The sequence below is a fragment of the Propithecus coquereli genome, unplaced genomic scaffold, assembly GCF_000956105.1.
Source record: "Propithecus coquereli isolate 6110/MARCELLA unplaced genomic scaffold, Pcoq_1.0 Scaffold142, whole genome shotgun sequence".
NCBI lineage: Eukaryota > Metazoa > Chordata > Mammalia > Primates > Indriidae > Propithecus > Propithecus coquereli.
In genome coordinates, this window is record NW_012138525.1 from 5,156,949 (window position 1) to 5,171,552 (window position 14,604).

At 57.1% G+C, this 14,604-nt stretch overlaps 1 protein-coding gene across 2 annotated transcripts in view; it reads left to right on the plus strand.

The window, feature by feature from the left end:
• Positions 1–3,882: 3,882 nt before the first annotated feature.
• Positions 3,883–14,604, plus strand: part of SH2D3C (SH2 domain containing 3C) — a 34,713-nt gene continuing 23,991 nt past the window's right edge. The window contains exons 1-2 of one of the 2 annotated variants that reach the window (XM_012639820.1): positions 3,883–4,067; positions 6,116–6,593. In XM_012639820.1, coding sequence (XP_012495274.1) covers positions 4,031–4,067; positions 6,116–6,593 — 515 coding nt within the window. In that variant the 5' untranslated portion in view covers positions 3,883–4,030. Of the gene's footprint in view, positions 4,068–6,115; positions 6,594–7,750; positions 7,979–14,604 lie in introns of those variants that run through there. The other variant, XM_012639821.1, reaches the window with a different exon arrangement.

The window sequence follows — 14,604 nt, forward strand, 5'->3', positions numbered from 1 at the left end:
CCGTGCGGAGGGAACTGCCGTGGACTTGTGTGGCCTCCACTGTCTGACTTTCAGGCCAGGACCTGCTGCCTTTCCCACAAGCCCTCCCTAAGTCACATCCTGTGGGCAGAGGCCCCAGCAGAGCTTCCGGTGATGTTGTCACCTACACCCCACCATCCTTGGTCTAAACCCCAACATCCGCCAGTCACTTCCCCTTGGGACCTTGGGCCTTCAGCCCTCCTTGGAGGAGGAAGGCAGCCAGGCAGGCGGGAGAGGTCAGGAACCCTTCGGGAGACTGCCCAGACTGCCTGGGCCTGGGGCCCCAGGTCACCAAGGCTAGCAAAACCCAGGTAGAAGCGAGAAAAGATTAGTAGTTTCACACTGACTCTTTGACTTCTATTTTGCTGGTTTGAGGGAAATGTTTCCTGCTTCCCATGGATCAGCTAAGCTGGCAAGGCCAGGCACACGGCCAGTCCTCAGTAAATGGGTGCTGGCTGATCTGCCAGGCCCTGAGAGAGCCACTGGTTCTGCTGCCATCTAACAGGTAGGGAAACTGGGGCATGAAGCAGGAAAGGGAGCCATTGGACAGCTGCTTGACCCTGGCCTGGACCCTCTGTTCTCCTGCTTTGAGCGGGGATGGGGAGGGGGAGAATGGAGGGAAGGAGAAGACGGGTGCACGGGTGAGCAGCTCCAGGCTGCTGGCATGTCTGAAGACACAGGCGGTGACCGGATGGGGGGCACAGGACAGAGGACGGCCGTGTGATGCCCACAGCCCTCTAAAACCATGCAAGTTCTGCCCACACTAGCAGGACAAAACTTTACAGCACCCTCTTAGGAGGTTGCTGTTATTGGGCTCAAGTTACCGAAGAAGAAACTGAGGCCCAGAGTAGTCCAGGGGCTGGCCCAAGACCACACAGCCAGGAAGCTGTGGAGCTGGGACTCAAAGCCAGGTCTCTTTGCTCTCAAAGCTTAGGGTCATTCACCATCATCCTGCTCTGCCCCTGATGCCAGGCAGCCGGGTCAACCGAGGGCAAAGCTTCTACTGAGCACCTCTGGTGTGGCCCCCACGTAGCTGGGGGTCAGTGTGGGTGCATAAGGCCCATTCCTCTCTCAGGAAACTTGAGGTCTGTTTGGAACATGCAAATAAAGACATCGGTGAGTGAAATACAAATGATATTCTCAGCAGAAACATTTGATTTTGCTGCTGTGAGATCATGTGAGGGACGCTGTGTTCGCCTCATTTTCCTGATGGAAAACAAGAGGCTCAGAGCAGTGACGTGACTTGCCCAAGGTCATGCAGATGGGGACTGTACTCAGGTTGGCCCAGTGCCTTTGACGAGGACGTTTAAGGCCTCCAGTTCCTGATAGTACGTGCCTACTCCATACGTCCCCGCGCTGTCCCTGCTTGAGTCATAGGCTGAGGAGGAGGGGCATGGATGGGGGAGCAGAAAGCACAGCTGGATTCCTGGGGGCACTGCAGCTCCAGCCAGCCCTGGAGGGAGCAGACGGAGGCGGAAAAGACAGAGCTGTGGAGGAAGAGCAGCATTCTGGGTGCCGGTCTGGCCTAAGCAAGGGCCTAGAGGCAGGAAAGCACTCCAGTGTTCAGGGCTGGGAAGGCGGGCCGGCTGGGCTGCCCTCCCGCACAGGCTGAGCAGGGCCTGCAGGACAGCCGCCCACCAGCAGGTCTTCGGCCGCGCTCCCAACGGCCACTCCAGGCAGCACAAAGGGGGCTCTGAGCTCTGCCGAGCACCACACTGAGCCCCATTCATTCTCTGAGGGATGCCAGCAACTGCCCTGGCGCCCGGGCCAAGGGTAGGCCCGGCCCTAGCACCAACGAGGCGTCTCTGCCGCAGCAACGCAGCCTCTCCCTGGCCGGGATTCCCAGGGCTCCCCATGTGCCCGCCTGCAGGGCTTCCCTAGGCTGTACCAGGCAGCCCCTTGCCTTGCGCCCATTGCTCAGCAACGGCAGCCGGGCCTTGCCGAGGCCCACAGTGGGCTGGCCGGGCCAGCATTTGCCTCTTTCCTCCTCCCAGCAACCCCATGAAGTGGGGGCTGTTGAGACCCCATTTCACAGATAAGGAAACCGAGGCCCAGAGACGCAAAGTCTCTTATGCAGAATCACACAGCAAGTTGGGTGCAGGCCTGGCCAGGAAGCCAGCACTGGCTGATACCACAGCCTTGGCAGTCAGGCCAAGTCACACTGGAAATGCCTCCTGGGAGAGAAGCTAGCACCCACCCTCTGCCTTCCACTAGGAAGACCCCCAGCTCCTGCCAGGCTGCAGGCCCCTCCCCTCTTCTGAGAACAACCTAGAGATGGGAGGAGCGCCAGCCTGGGGCTTAGGACACCTATTGCCTGTCTGTCGAGTCTTTGCTCCTTTTAAGCCTCAGTTTACTCATCTGGGAAATGGGGACAGTGCCAGGATTTGCCTCACAGATCTGAAGTAAGGATTCAAGTGGAGGGTCTATGAGGCTTCCAGCTCCATGCCTGGAACATTGTCAGTGCTCAGTAGAAGGAATCGGGGTTGTACCTACCTTTTCCTCCAAAGTCCATGGCCCAGAAACCCCATCCTTTTATTTGAACTTTGAGCATTGGTCCCAACCAGGCCTGTGTGTGAGCAGGACCCTGCTGCCATGGTCTGCCTTGGGACGTGTCCCTTTTCCTCTCAGCGCCTTGGTTTCCCCTTCATCCCATCAAGAAGGTTCAACTAGATCCTTCCCCTGCCAAGGTCCATCACCCAGCTGCCAGGTGGTTGGGGGAGGCCATGGGCATGGCAGTTAGCACCTCAGGCTCTCCCGTGGGCAACCGGGTTCCAATTCCAGGTGACCTGACTTTTGGGGCCATTATTTTTATGGAGGAAACAGGAAGTGCCTCATCTCATCACAGACTCCCTCTGTCACAGCCCCGATGCCAGCCTGGGGTCCAGGATAAACATGCCAATCCTCTGCGAGTTGACCGCATAACCTGCACATATCCTCATTCTAGGAATTAGGTGACTGAGGCTTCAGAGACAGAAGCAGCTGTGAGCAGCATGCAGAGCTGGGATTTGAAGCCCCTGGTCTTGTGCCCCTCCCCCACCCCCAGCAGCTGCTGACCCTTTCTGCAGGCGTCCAGGACGACCTGTGTAGGGGAGGTTGCATTTCCTCATCTCTGTCCTGCCCACCTGAGCATGCACATGCACTTGGAAAGTTTGTAGGGTGGGAAAGCACCAGCCTGGAGTTAAGGGGTCTGGAAGGGCGAGTTGTAACCCAGTCTGTGCCACCAACCTGCTATGCTACCTGCGGAAATCCTTCTGCCTCTCTGTGCCTGAGTTTCACCATCTCTGTCCAATGGGTGTGGTGGACCAAATTGTCGAGTGTCCCTGCTAGCTTGAAAGGGACTGACCATGCGGGCACAGTTCCATGCCAGGCTCTGCACCAAGTGCTGGACCCTGTGAGGTGGGCACTGCAGGCAGCCCCTGCTCACAGAGAGGAAATTGAGGGAGGTGAGGTCCTTAGCCCAAGATCGCAAAATGACAAAATGGCCCGCCAAGATTTGAATGTGGGTCTGGGTGGGCCGGAGTCCACAGGCCTAACCATAGCACTCTGCCGTCTGCCGCTGCCAGACCATCTCCCCGGTACTGGGGCTTAGAATAAACTGCCCTGCACGTAGGCCAGAGGCCCCTCGCCTTCCCAGCCCACTGGCCAGGCCCCCTGACAGCTGTTGGCAGGTCCCCAGCGGCCCCCAGCCCGTGGGCTCCGTTCCCAGAGCCTGTGGTTTGCTCCCAGACCTCCCAGGTCCCATGGGCTTGCGGCCTGCCCCCTGCCCCTGCTGCAGAGGCCAAGGAGGAGGTCCACAGGGGCCAGGACTGGGGCCGGCCCCAGCCCCCGCCCCCTGCTGAGAGGGTGGAGTGGGTGGGGCTGTGGGAGTTTCACTGGTTTAAAAATACACAGAGGAAGCGAGTGAGAGGGCGAGAGAAGGGGAAGGGGAGGTGGGGAGGCACCTCGACCTTCACATCTAGATCCTCGAACCACCGCTTGCTGGCTGACCAGGGGCTCTGCACAACTTGCCAAGATGACAGAGGGGCCCAGGAAGGCCAGCAAAAAGTTCAGTGAGTGCGGGGGCTGTCTGCGCTGTCCTGCATCCCTCCGTCTGGGCTTCTCTCTGCATCTGTTTCTTCGTCACTGCCGCGTTTCTGTTTCTCTTTCTGTCCACCTCTGTGTCTGTCTGGAGGTCTCTGCCTCTGGGTTTCCCTGTGGCCATCGGTCCATCACTGTGGCCTGGCATCTCTGTCTCCGGCTGGTCTGGCTGTCCACGTCTGCGCTGCTCCTGTCTGTCCCTCTGCCCATCTCTGTGTCTTGGGCTCTCCCCACCCGCCTCCTAGTTGCTCCACTCCGTTGCACCTCTGGCTCTCTCTGACCCCACAGCGGGGGCGGGAGGCCTTCACACACCCCACAGCTGGGCCTGGGCTGGGATGTCAGATGGGGAGTTGCTGGGGCAGGGAGCGTGGGAGTGCCGTGGGATGCTGTCCTGTGCTCCCCAACCAGCAGTGAGGCTGGGACCCAACCCCTGAGTGGGAAGAGAGCCCAGAGCGACTAGAACCAGGGTCTGGGTGAGGGGCCGTCACCACCCATTGTTCTGTCTACCGAGTCTGTCCCTCCTGGTCCCAACAAACTTCTACTGTCCCGATTCCTTTGATCTGACAGCACCAGGGTGGGGACAGGGTGGTGTAAAAGGCAGAGATTGTGACTGTATCCCATAGATGGAAAAGCTGAGGCCAGAGATTGCCTGAGGTCACATGGGCTATGGAGCAGACCTCAATCCCAGTCCCTGGCCTCTGGGCCTCGGTTTCCCTCCCTGCCCCCACTACTGTGTCCTTCAGACCTCTGGTGTCTGGGAGACAAAAGCGGTGGCAGTTGAGGATCCTCCCTCTGGCCACTGGTGCAAATTCTGTCCCCGGCTTGGCTGTCTAGGGGCAGAGTGGTGGCATTTTCTGACAGTGCTTCCCAGGAGGCAGCCACCAAGACCAGGTGGGGGTGGGCAGGGCTGGGAAGAAAGCCCTAGAGCACTGACCCAGCAGTCCAGAGCCCTGGGCCTCTGTCCAGGCTCAGCCATGGCCTTGCTGTGTGACCCTGGGCAGGTCCCTCCTCCTCCCTGAGCCTCAGTTTCCTCCCTTGTCAAATGGGGGCATCCTACCTACATTCCAACACGGGCGTGAGGCCCCGAGGAGGCGAAGGATGCTGAGGAAGTGGAAAATGCCGGTGTCTTTCCTTTTTGCTCATCTGGAGGCTATAGGGAAGTCAGTTGGTGGTGGCTGTGAGGAGGGACAGTCCCACAGCTGGGGGCAGGGTGGAGGGAACTCACACGCACCCCTGAGGAAGCAAGGAGATGGTATCACCCCAGCCCTGCCGCCTGAGTCAGGAGTGTGGGCTCGGCTGACAGGAAGGAGAGAACCTCAGGCTGGCGACAACCCCCTCCTCATTTCACCCCCGCCCCAGGTGCACAGAGTCTGGCTAGAACACCCCGTCCCTGCCCCGACACACGCAGGTGCGCACACACGACACACATGCATGGTCACCTACAGGCAGTGTGACCTCACACATTTCCTTACACTGCTCCGAATCTCAGTTTCCTCATCTGGAAAATGGGAGGTTAAACTTGTGTCATTGTCTTTGAGTTGTGCTGAGAATTCATGCAGCTTGTTTGGCCATGCACAGACATTTATTGTCACGGTCATCATCATAATCTTCGCTACTTCTGATTGAGGCTGTTCTGTGCACCAGGCACCACATTAAGCATGTTATTAACGTGTTTTTCTCCTATCCTCACACTGCCCACAGTGGGTAGGTGCTATAATCTCTATTTTACTGATGTGGAGAATGGGGCTCAGAGAGGTCAAGTGACTTGCCTAAGGTCACGCAGGTAGAATGTGGAAGAGCAGGGAGTCAAGTCCAGGGCTGTGCGACTCCAAAGCTGCCACGTTATACCACTTCTGGGAGCGTAATGACAATTAGAGGGATTGTCAGTGAAGCCCCTGGCCCTACTTGGACCCTCACTGAGTGGAACTGCAGGATTATTATTAAAAATAATAATTTATCATTATTATTATTGCTGCTGGCATTGTCATTAATTCCTTTTCCTCCCCTTACCCCCTGCCAGAGTTCTTCAAGTTCAAGGGCTTTGGGAGCCTCTCCAGCCTCCCTCGGTCCTTCACTCTGAGACGGTCCTCAGCCCCCATCAGTATCCAGTCCCGTCTGGAGCCTGATGCCTTAGAGGCTACGCAGGATGACATGGTGACAGTCCCCAAGAGCCCCCCAGCCTATGCCCGCTCCAGCGACATGTACAGCCACATGGGCACCATGCCTCGCCCCAGCATCAAGAGGACTCAGGATCGAAAGGCTGCCCAGGAGGCCCAAGAGGTGGGCTCTGAGCCCAGCCTTGTACCCCAAGGTCTGCCTGATCCCCCAGGCTTGGAGGCAGCCAAAGAGGTGGTGGCAGCGGCCAATGCCCCCCTGGAGGACACCTCGGAAATGGAACCCAAGCCTGCAGCAGTGAAGGTGGACCCCAAGAGAAAGCCTGAGGATTTTATCGCCGACATAGAGGAGGAGAGAGCTCCTGGGGATGCACACCCAGAAAGGTAGGTGCCTGCCAGGGGCTGGTGAGAGTGGGAGCTGCAGGGATGGTGTCTCCAGCCTCCTGTCAATACAGCCCTGGAGAGAACCCCCTTAGCACACATACCTGGGTTGAAAAGAAAACACCTGCACGCTAATCAAGTACTTACTATAGACCAGGCACTGTGCTGAACCCTTCACTTGTAGTTAATACACAGAAAGTACACAGAAAACTGGCAGGAGATAGATACTGTTACTGTTTCCACAGGACAGATGAGGAAACAGATTCAGAGGGGACCTCACCTGCCATAGTCAAGGTGCACATCTTGCTAATGACAAAGCTAGGATGTGAACTGAAACCCACCTGACTCCAAAGCCCTAGGCAGCCTCCACATATGCCTGTAGGAAGAAAGAGGAAAGAAAAGCCGGCTAAGCCAGAGTAACTCTAGGCCCAGTTCTGGGACTTTTCTTGGTTGGCTTTCGCTGAGACACCAAGCACCGCCTGTCTAGAGCCCCGTTCAGTGGGCAGCAGGACCGCATAAGGACGCAGAGTGAGTTGGTCAGACTCTGCCTCCTGCTGCTACGTCATTCGACAAGTCTCTTCCACCCTCTGAGCCTCAGTTTCTCATCTGATAAATGGCATAACAGTAGCACGACCTCGTAGGGGTGTGGTGAGGGTTTAAGAATAACATAACCTGTAAAATCGTAACACAGTGCCTGGCATATTGCATATTATGGGAATGGGAATGTTGTGTTTATGATTAGTAAAACTAGTGCTCTTTTGCCATCCCCAGCGGCCCCAGGCTGCCTTCTCCCGCCATCCCCTCCTAAATTCGGCCTCATTCGGCCGTGGAGGACCAAGGATTGTGTGTAGGTGACAGGGTCTGATGGGTCCTGGGACGTTCAGGTACCCCGAGGTATGAGACGGCACTGCGAGCCAGGCCTGTCACTCCCAAAGAAACAGAGTTTGCGGGAGCAGGGCGGGGCGGGGCGGAGTGGAGGGGCGGGGCGAGGGGCGGGGCCGTCCCCGGGCAGCGCGGCGAGCTGTTGCGGAAGCCGGCATTGGAGCCGGGTGGGGCAGGGCGGAGGGGGTGTGCTCGGGGGCGTGGCCTTCCCGCCCCAGACACTGGCAGAGGAGGAGGGGGCGGGGCCAGCCGCGGGTGTGTCCGGGGCGAGGCGTGTCCTTCCCTGCCAGAGGAAGAAGCGATGGAGCGGGGCGGGCGGAGGGGCGGTTCCGGGGTGTGGTCTACGCGTCAGGCTCCGCCCCCGGGGTCTGCCTCTGGACTCCGCAGCTCCGCCGCGGGAGAAAGGCGGCAGCCGCTGGGCTAAGGAGGTCCCGGGGCTGCAGGCGGCGGCCGTGGGGAGCCATGACTGCAGTGGGCCGAAGGTGCCCCGCGCTGGGGCCCCGAGGGTGAGTGACCGAGCTGGGCCTAGGGAGGGCCAGCGTGGGGCGGGAGAGGTCTAAGGGGGAAATCTGCACCCCTGGGACATCTGACAAACTCGGGTTTTCAAAGCCAGCTTGTTTTGAGCGTAACTCTGTCTCCGTCCTGCCCGGGCACACCGGGCATCTGCTCATATACTCCTCGCAGCAGCCCCAGGAGAGATGCTATTATTACCCCCGTTTTATAGATGAGGGAAGAAAGATTTGCTAGCCCGGTTTGACACAGCCAGTGAAAGTCAGAACCAAGGTTTCACTCCACCTTCCTAATGCCTGGGCGACACGTTCCCCTCCAGCAGGGCCAGGGCTCTGGGAAAGGCGGCCTTGAGAAACCTTGAGAATGCCAAGTCGAGGACCCAGCCTAAGCCTTCCTCCCTTGTGGGTAGAAGTCCTCCCTAGTGGTCCTGGCAGTGACTCTGGCATCAGGCTTGGCCTGGAGCTGACCAAGGAAAGGGGGAGACTCTGCCCCCATCACTGGGCATGTCCTGAGGGGGGTGGGGTTAGCGGACCAGATTGAGCCCCCTGAGACGGAGCGTCTCTCCTGCCCTCCAGGGACTAGTGAACATGTGTTCCAGGAGCCCCTGTCAGCCTTGTGCCTGGAGCCAGGAGAGCAGCCTTGCCTATGTGATCTCAGAGTAGCTCTGCCCCACTCTGTGCCTCGGTCTCCCCAGTAGCCCAGTTGGGCCTGAGATGGTCTCCAGAGATCCAACCAGCTTGGGGATGAGGACATTAGAGAATTGCCAGTGAGGAAGATGGGGCCCTGTTCCTGAGTGTCCTGAAGGGGTCGTCCTAGTGGCTGCTCAGGGAGCAGCCTAAGCTGGGGAGACAGTGTCCTTCCCCCACCCCCTGGGGGGCAGGGTGCACCTGGAGCAGGAGGAAGGAAGGGGAAGAGGTGAGGCTGCAGGAGTTTCCTGGTGGCCTGTTCCCTGCTGAGATCATGGGGATGAAGAGGAAGGAGGGAGGAGGGGCCTTTAGCTCCCAAAAAGGAGAGCACCAGCTTAGCCCGCCCCCGACTCCCCAGGGACCTTCAGCCTTCTTCAGGGAAACAGCAGGTGCTGGAGGGCCCTGGCACCCTCCCGCCTCAGTCCATGCTGCAGAGAAGGAAGCAGGGGCCTGGAGGGGGAAGGGAGGCCCCCAACACTGTACCCCCCCATCCACACTGGAATTGTCAGGCAAGGGTCCCACTGGGAGGATCACCAGCCAACAACTGGCAAACACCCAATGGGTGTCATCTACTACACGAGCCCTGTGAAGTGGGAACCTCTCTGCTCCATTTTGCCAGCTAGGAAACTGAGGCTTAGAGAGTGGCAAAGACTCTCATTGGGGTAACAGAGAGAGTGGATGTTGGAGCCTAGACTTGATCCCCAGCCTGGCCAACTCCCAAGCCCCAGCTCTTTAACCACGAGGTCACTTTTTACCTCCTGCAAGTGACAATCTCAAAGCTTTTTCTACCATTATTTTAAGACTTCCCATAGACCCCTGGAAAGGAGGTAATAGGAGCCCATTTTGCAGATGAAGACAGTGAGATTTTGTGAGGTTAATAACTTGCTCAAGATCACACAGTTAGTTGAGTTGGAATTTCATTCATTCTCATGCTTACTGAGGTGCAGTTATGCCCCAGACACTGTTCTAGGCTCCAGGAGACAGCAGTGAGCATAGCAGACAAAACCTTGCCCTCGTGGAGTCCCTATTCCACTACAGGGGAGACAGATGACCAGAGAGATGAGTTATATGGTCAACTAGAAGAGAAAAGATCTACTGAGAAATTTTTTTTTTTTTTTTTTTTTTTTTGAGACAGAGTCTCACTTTGTTGCCCTGGCTAGAGTGAGTGCCGTGGCATCAGCCTAGCTCACAGCAACCTCAAACTCCTGGGCTCAAGCAATCCTACTGCCTCAGCCTCCCGAGTAGCTGGGACTACAGGCATGCGCCACCATGCCCGGCTAATTTTTTCTGTATATATATATATATTTTTGGTTGTCCAGATAATTTCTTTCTATTTTTTGGTAGAGACGGGGTCTCGCTCTTGCTCAGGCTGGTCTCGAACTTCTGAGCTCAAACAATCCGCCCGCCTCGGCCTCCTAGAGTGCTAGGATTACAGGCGTGAGCCACCGCGCCCGGCCTCTACTGAGAAATTTTAAAATCAAATTGGAGAATTGTTCTTGGGGGAAGTGGGAAGTGGCCAGTGGTGGCAATTTAGGAAGGTTAGCCAGGAACAATGTCTCAGTGAGCAAGTGATATTTCAACAAAGGAGATGAAGGAACAAAGTCTCTTGCTGTCTGGGAAAGAGTGTACCAGGCCAAGGGAACAGCATGTCAAAGGCCCTGAGATGGTGACATCCTTGGCTTGTTTGGGGAACCTCAGAGACCAGGGCGGCTGGAGCAGAGCGAGGTGGGGAGGGTGGGGAGGATGGGCGACAAGGCAGGGAAACGGGTGCAGATGGCAGGGCCTGGAAAGCCCCAGCAAGGACCTGGCTCAGGCAAGCCGGGAGTCACTGCCAGCCTTGAGCTCGGGAGGCCCGCTCTGACGTATGTCTGCCTTTACAGGAATCTGAGTGCAGTTCTGCTTTAGTGCCTCGCCAAGGGTCCTTTGCCTCCACTCAGAGACCCAGACCCCCACAGCCCCACTCCCAAGGGGCCATCTGGAAGGAAACTGAGACTTGGACAAGGTGGCACCCTATAGGGACACCCTGTGTCACCCCTGCCCCGGCCCTGGTGTCAGGCCCTGAGAATGAGCCAGGATATCCCCTCCCCCACATTTCCTTTTGGAATGTTGATTCTGGTCCAAGAATTCCCAACTCTCCCCAGAGTCCCACGACCCTCTCTCGGCCCTGCAGAGTGACGTCAGCTGCCGGGCATCTGGTAGCGATTACCCACCGGGGGAGGGTCGTGGTGGGCCCAGCCTGTGCAGCCTCCTCAGGCTCTGGGCGGCTGGTCCTTGACTTCGAAGGGGCCCAGCTGCTCCTGGCTCTCATTTCCTGTGAGGACTTTCTCACAGTCCCCGAGACCCCCGGACGCCCTGGGCTGTGGGAACGGCGCTGGCTTGGGAAGGACGGACTATCTCCCCAACCCCTAGCTGGAGCCACATCCCCCACCCCAGCCCCAGGGGACCCTGTTGCTGGCTGCCAGACCTGTGTGGGGTGGGCGGGGAGGGGAGGGGTCAGATACACCAGCAGCTCAGTGCCCCCTGACGGTGTGACCTTGAGAAAGTCCCTTCTCCTCTGTGAGCCTCAGTCTCCCCATCTGTAAACTGGGGACAAAGACAGCACCTGCTTCATAGAGTCACTGTGAGGACGGGATGAGATGTGGCAGAGAGAGCCATTCCGGGCTCCACCCACGGAAGTGCCCGTGAACAGGAGCTGCTCATGCTGTAGAGGAGAAAACCGAGGCCCAGTGAGCGGGACTTGCCCAGGGTCACATAGACTCCCTGCAAGCGTCCTCTCAAGGGCCCCAGATGGTCTTCTCTCTGTCCGCTCCACTGCACTTCCCTTTCCCGATGTTAGTCTGGGCTCCTGGTCGGGCTGAAATACCATTTTTCTTCACCGACTCTGCCCAGCTTCTCCCCATGTCCACCCAGGAGCGGCTCCTGACTGCCAGGGGAGGCCACTCGTGCAAGGAACAGAGCAGGGAATTCGACATCAGGCCATCGGGTCCTAGTCTGAGCAGCTGTGTGCCCTGGGCCAAGTTATAAGCTTCAGTTTTCTCCCTGGTAAAATGGAGCTTCGAGATCAGACGTCCTGTGAGCACTCAGTAAATCAGTGCCTTCCCTTGTCTCCAGCAGGTTTTGAGTCTCAGCAGCTCTTGGGGCCCAGAATCCTCAGCTCTGCCCTGGGAAGAACAGCCCCTCTCTGCCCTCTGCACACAGGGCCGCTGCCCTGTCTGGAGCCCCTGCTGGAAAGCTCGGCTGAGTTAGGAAGACTGAGGGCTCGGGATAGTGGGGAAGGGGCAGGGTGTGTCTGGGACAACGGTGGCCCATATGAGGGGTGGGGCAGACAGGGCAGGGGATAAAGCCCAGACCCTCCCTGGCAGGGAATCCCACAGGCCCGTGGCTGGGTGTCCCGGGAGACACGGGGCTTTCCACCCAGCTCTCTCTGCGCAGGGTCTTTCAGGGCTAAGGGGCACAGAGCAGGTGGGTGCCTGTTGCTTCTCTACCGTGGGTGAGTGGAGATCGGGGTGAAAGAAGGAAAGAAACTTCAGCTCCCCGGGGGGCATGGGTGGAGGCCAGGGCAGCAAAGGGAACTCTGCATGGTCTAGGGAATCTCGCACCCTTCCTTCTCGTATGACCCTCAGGGCCCCTCTCGGGAGGTAGCTGTGAGATAACCACTTCATAGATGCGGGCTATGAACTTCAGAGGGAGGAAGGCAGGGAATGAGGGGTGGGGACAGGGCTGAGAAGTGGACGGCAGAGGTTGGGGAAGTCTCCACTCAAGGCCATGTGACCGGGCCCCGAGGCCCAAGGGAACAAACTGAGGGACAGAGACGGTGGACAGGCCCCTGAAGAGGGCAATGCCACCTGTCTTGAAAGAGGGCCTGGTGGAGCAGGGCGGCAGCCTCTCCCCACCCCTTCTCCTGCAGGCTCCCTGGGGGAAGCCCACCCTTCCTTCTGCCCCAGGGTGGAGGCCCTGAAGGCAAAGCTCAGATCTAAACATGCATTGGGGAAAATAAAGGATAATGGGCTTTAATTACTGTTCATTAATCCAATTAATTAAGCTAATGTATGCAAGAAGTGGTATCAGTTATCAGAACAAATCAGTTAATACAGGCAATTAAAGTGGTTGGTTATTTAAATAATTAATGTCGCTGATTAATGGGACTGATTCAGCTCCGTTGTCACTATTATTTGTTAATTGGTTTCAGCACTAATATTACAAGAGAAGTGTCTTTAAAGTCCATAAAATAAGGAATAAATTAATTAATTAGTGGAGCTGAGTTTTACAAATGGATACTTTGATTCCTGGATTTGATCATTACAATAGGAGAGTATTCTAGAAATCTCCAAGCCAACTGAGATCTGAAGGCTGAGTAGGAATTACCCTGGCCAAAGGGAGAGAGGATGTTCCAGGCAGAGGAAACATCATGTGCAAAGGCCCCGAGGCTCGAGGAGGCGGAGCTCTTTGGAGGAAATTGGAGGAGGCCAGAGTGCAAGGGGAGGGATGAGAGTCAGGGTCTTAGAAGGCCAAGCCAGAAGGACTGGGCTTTGTGCTCAAGGACTCAGGGGGCTGTTGTGACATTCATTCATTCAAAAAAATTCTTATTGGGTGTTTATTGGGTTCCTGGCTCTGTTCCAGGCAGAGATATAAATCACAGCCCTTGTGGGGCTAACGTTCTAGTGAGAGGCAATAGTCGCTGCATGAGATAAAATAAATGGCAAGTCAGACAAAGTGCTGGGGGAGAATTAAACAGGAGGGAAGGTGGGAGTGTTGGGAAGGTCACATTTTCAGCTGGGTGGCTAGGGAAGGCCTCGCTGAGAAGGGGACGTCCTAGTGAAGACCTGAGGGAGGGTAGGGAGGGAACCCAGGGGATATCTGGAGGAAAAGTGTTCCAGGCAGAGGGAACAGAAAGTGAAAGACCCTGAGGCGGTTGGGGGGAGCTCGGCAAGACACTCAGCTGGGCTGGAGCAGTGTGACAAGGGCAGTGTGGTCGGACGTGGGGTTGGGGAGGAGTGAGGAGCCTCCTTGGCTCCTGGAGTGAAATTGGGGCCACGCCAGTGGGTTGGAGCAGAAATCTGTGATCTGGTTTTCATTTTAACAGGACTGCTGTGGCTGCTGTGTGCGGCAGTGACAGGTAGCAGGGGACGAGGATGGAGGCAGGGAGGCCAGCGGCCAGGTGGTGGCAATAGTCCAGACGAATAATGGCAGCTATCATAAGCGGACACGGTCACATTGTGTCCTGGGCATCCCGGAGTGCGGTAGAGCAGCAGGCTGTGGTGATGGGATGGAGGCGTGGGCCCAGGCCCTTAGCTTCTGGGGCCCGAGCCTCTGCCCTGGGCACTCCCGTTGGCTCTGGCTGTTCTCCCCAGGCCTAACCCCTTGTGCAGGCACCCAAGGCTCTGCCTCTGCCCCAGAGCCCGAGGGGAAGTGGACAGGAAGCAGGAGGAAGCACTGGGTCAATCCCAGTGTCCTGGCCAATCTGTTCCCAGAAGTGGGAGGATTTCCGGGCCTGAATGGCCGGAAACGTCGGGATGAGACACCTCACCCGGGAAGAGTGGGCAGCGGTGGGCAGGGGGAGGGGGTCCCTACACCACCTCACTCCCACTGCTGCTGGACAGAGCGAACACAATGGCTTTGGAAGCCTGCTGCTGGGCTGCAGCCTGGGGACTATGTTTAGATGCTAGGAAGGGCTAGGGGAAGGTTCGCAATGAGGAACCCTAGAATGTCAGAACAGAGAGCTGTCAGACAACTTCTCAGTGAGGAGCCTTTGCCTTCAGGAGCTAGGAGGAAACTCACACTTTTATTTTTTAGCTTTTTTTTTTTTTAATATTAGTTTCCTGTATTTAGGGAAACACTTCCCCAATGTCTGACCTCCCTTCCCCACTTTGCAGATGGGAAGACTGAGGCCTTTCCCAGCCAGAGAGCTGAGACCCAGCCTAACAAAATTAATAATA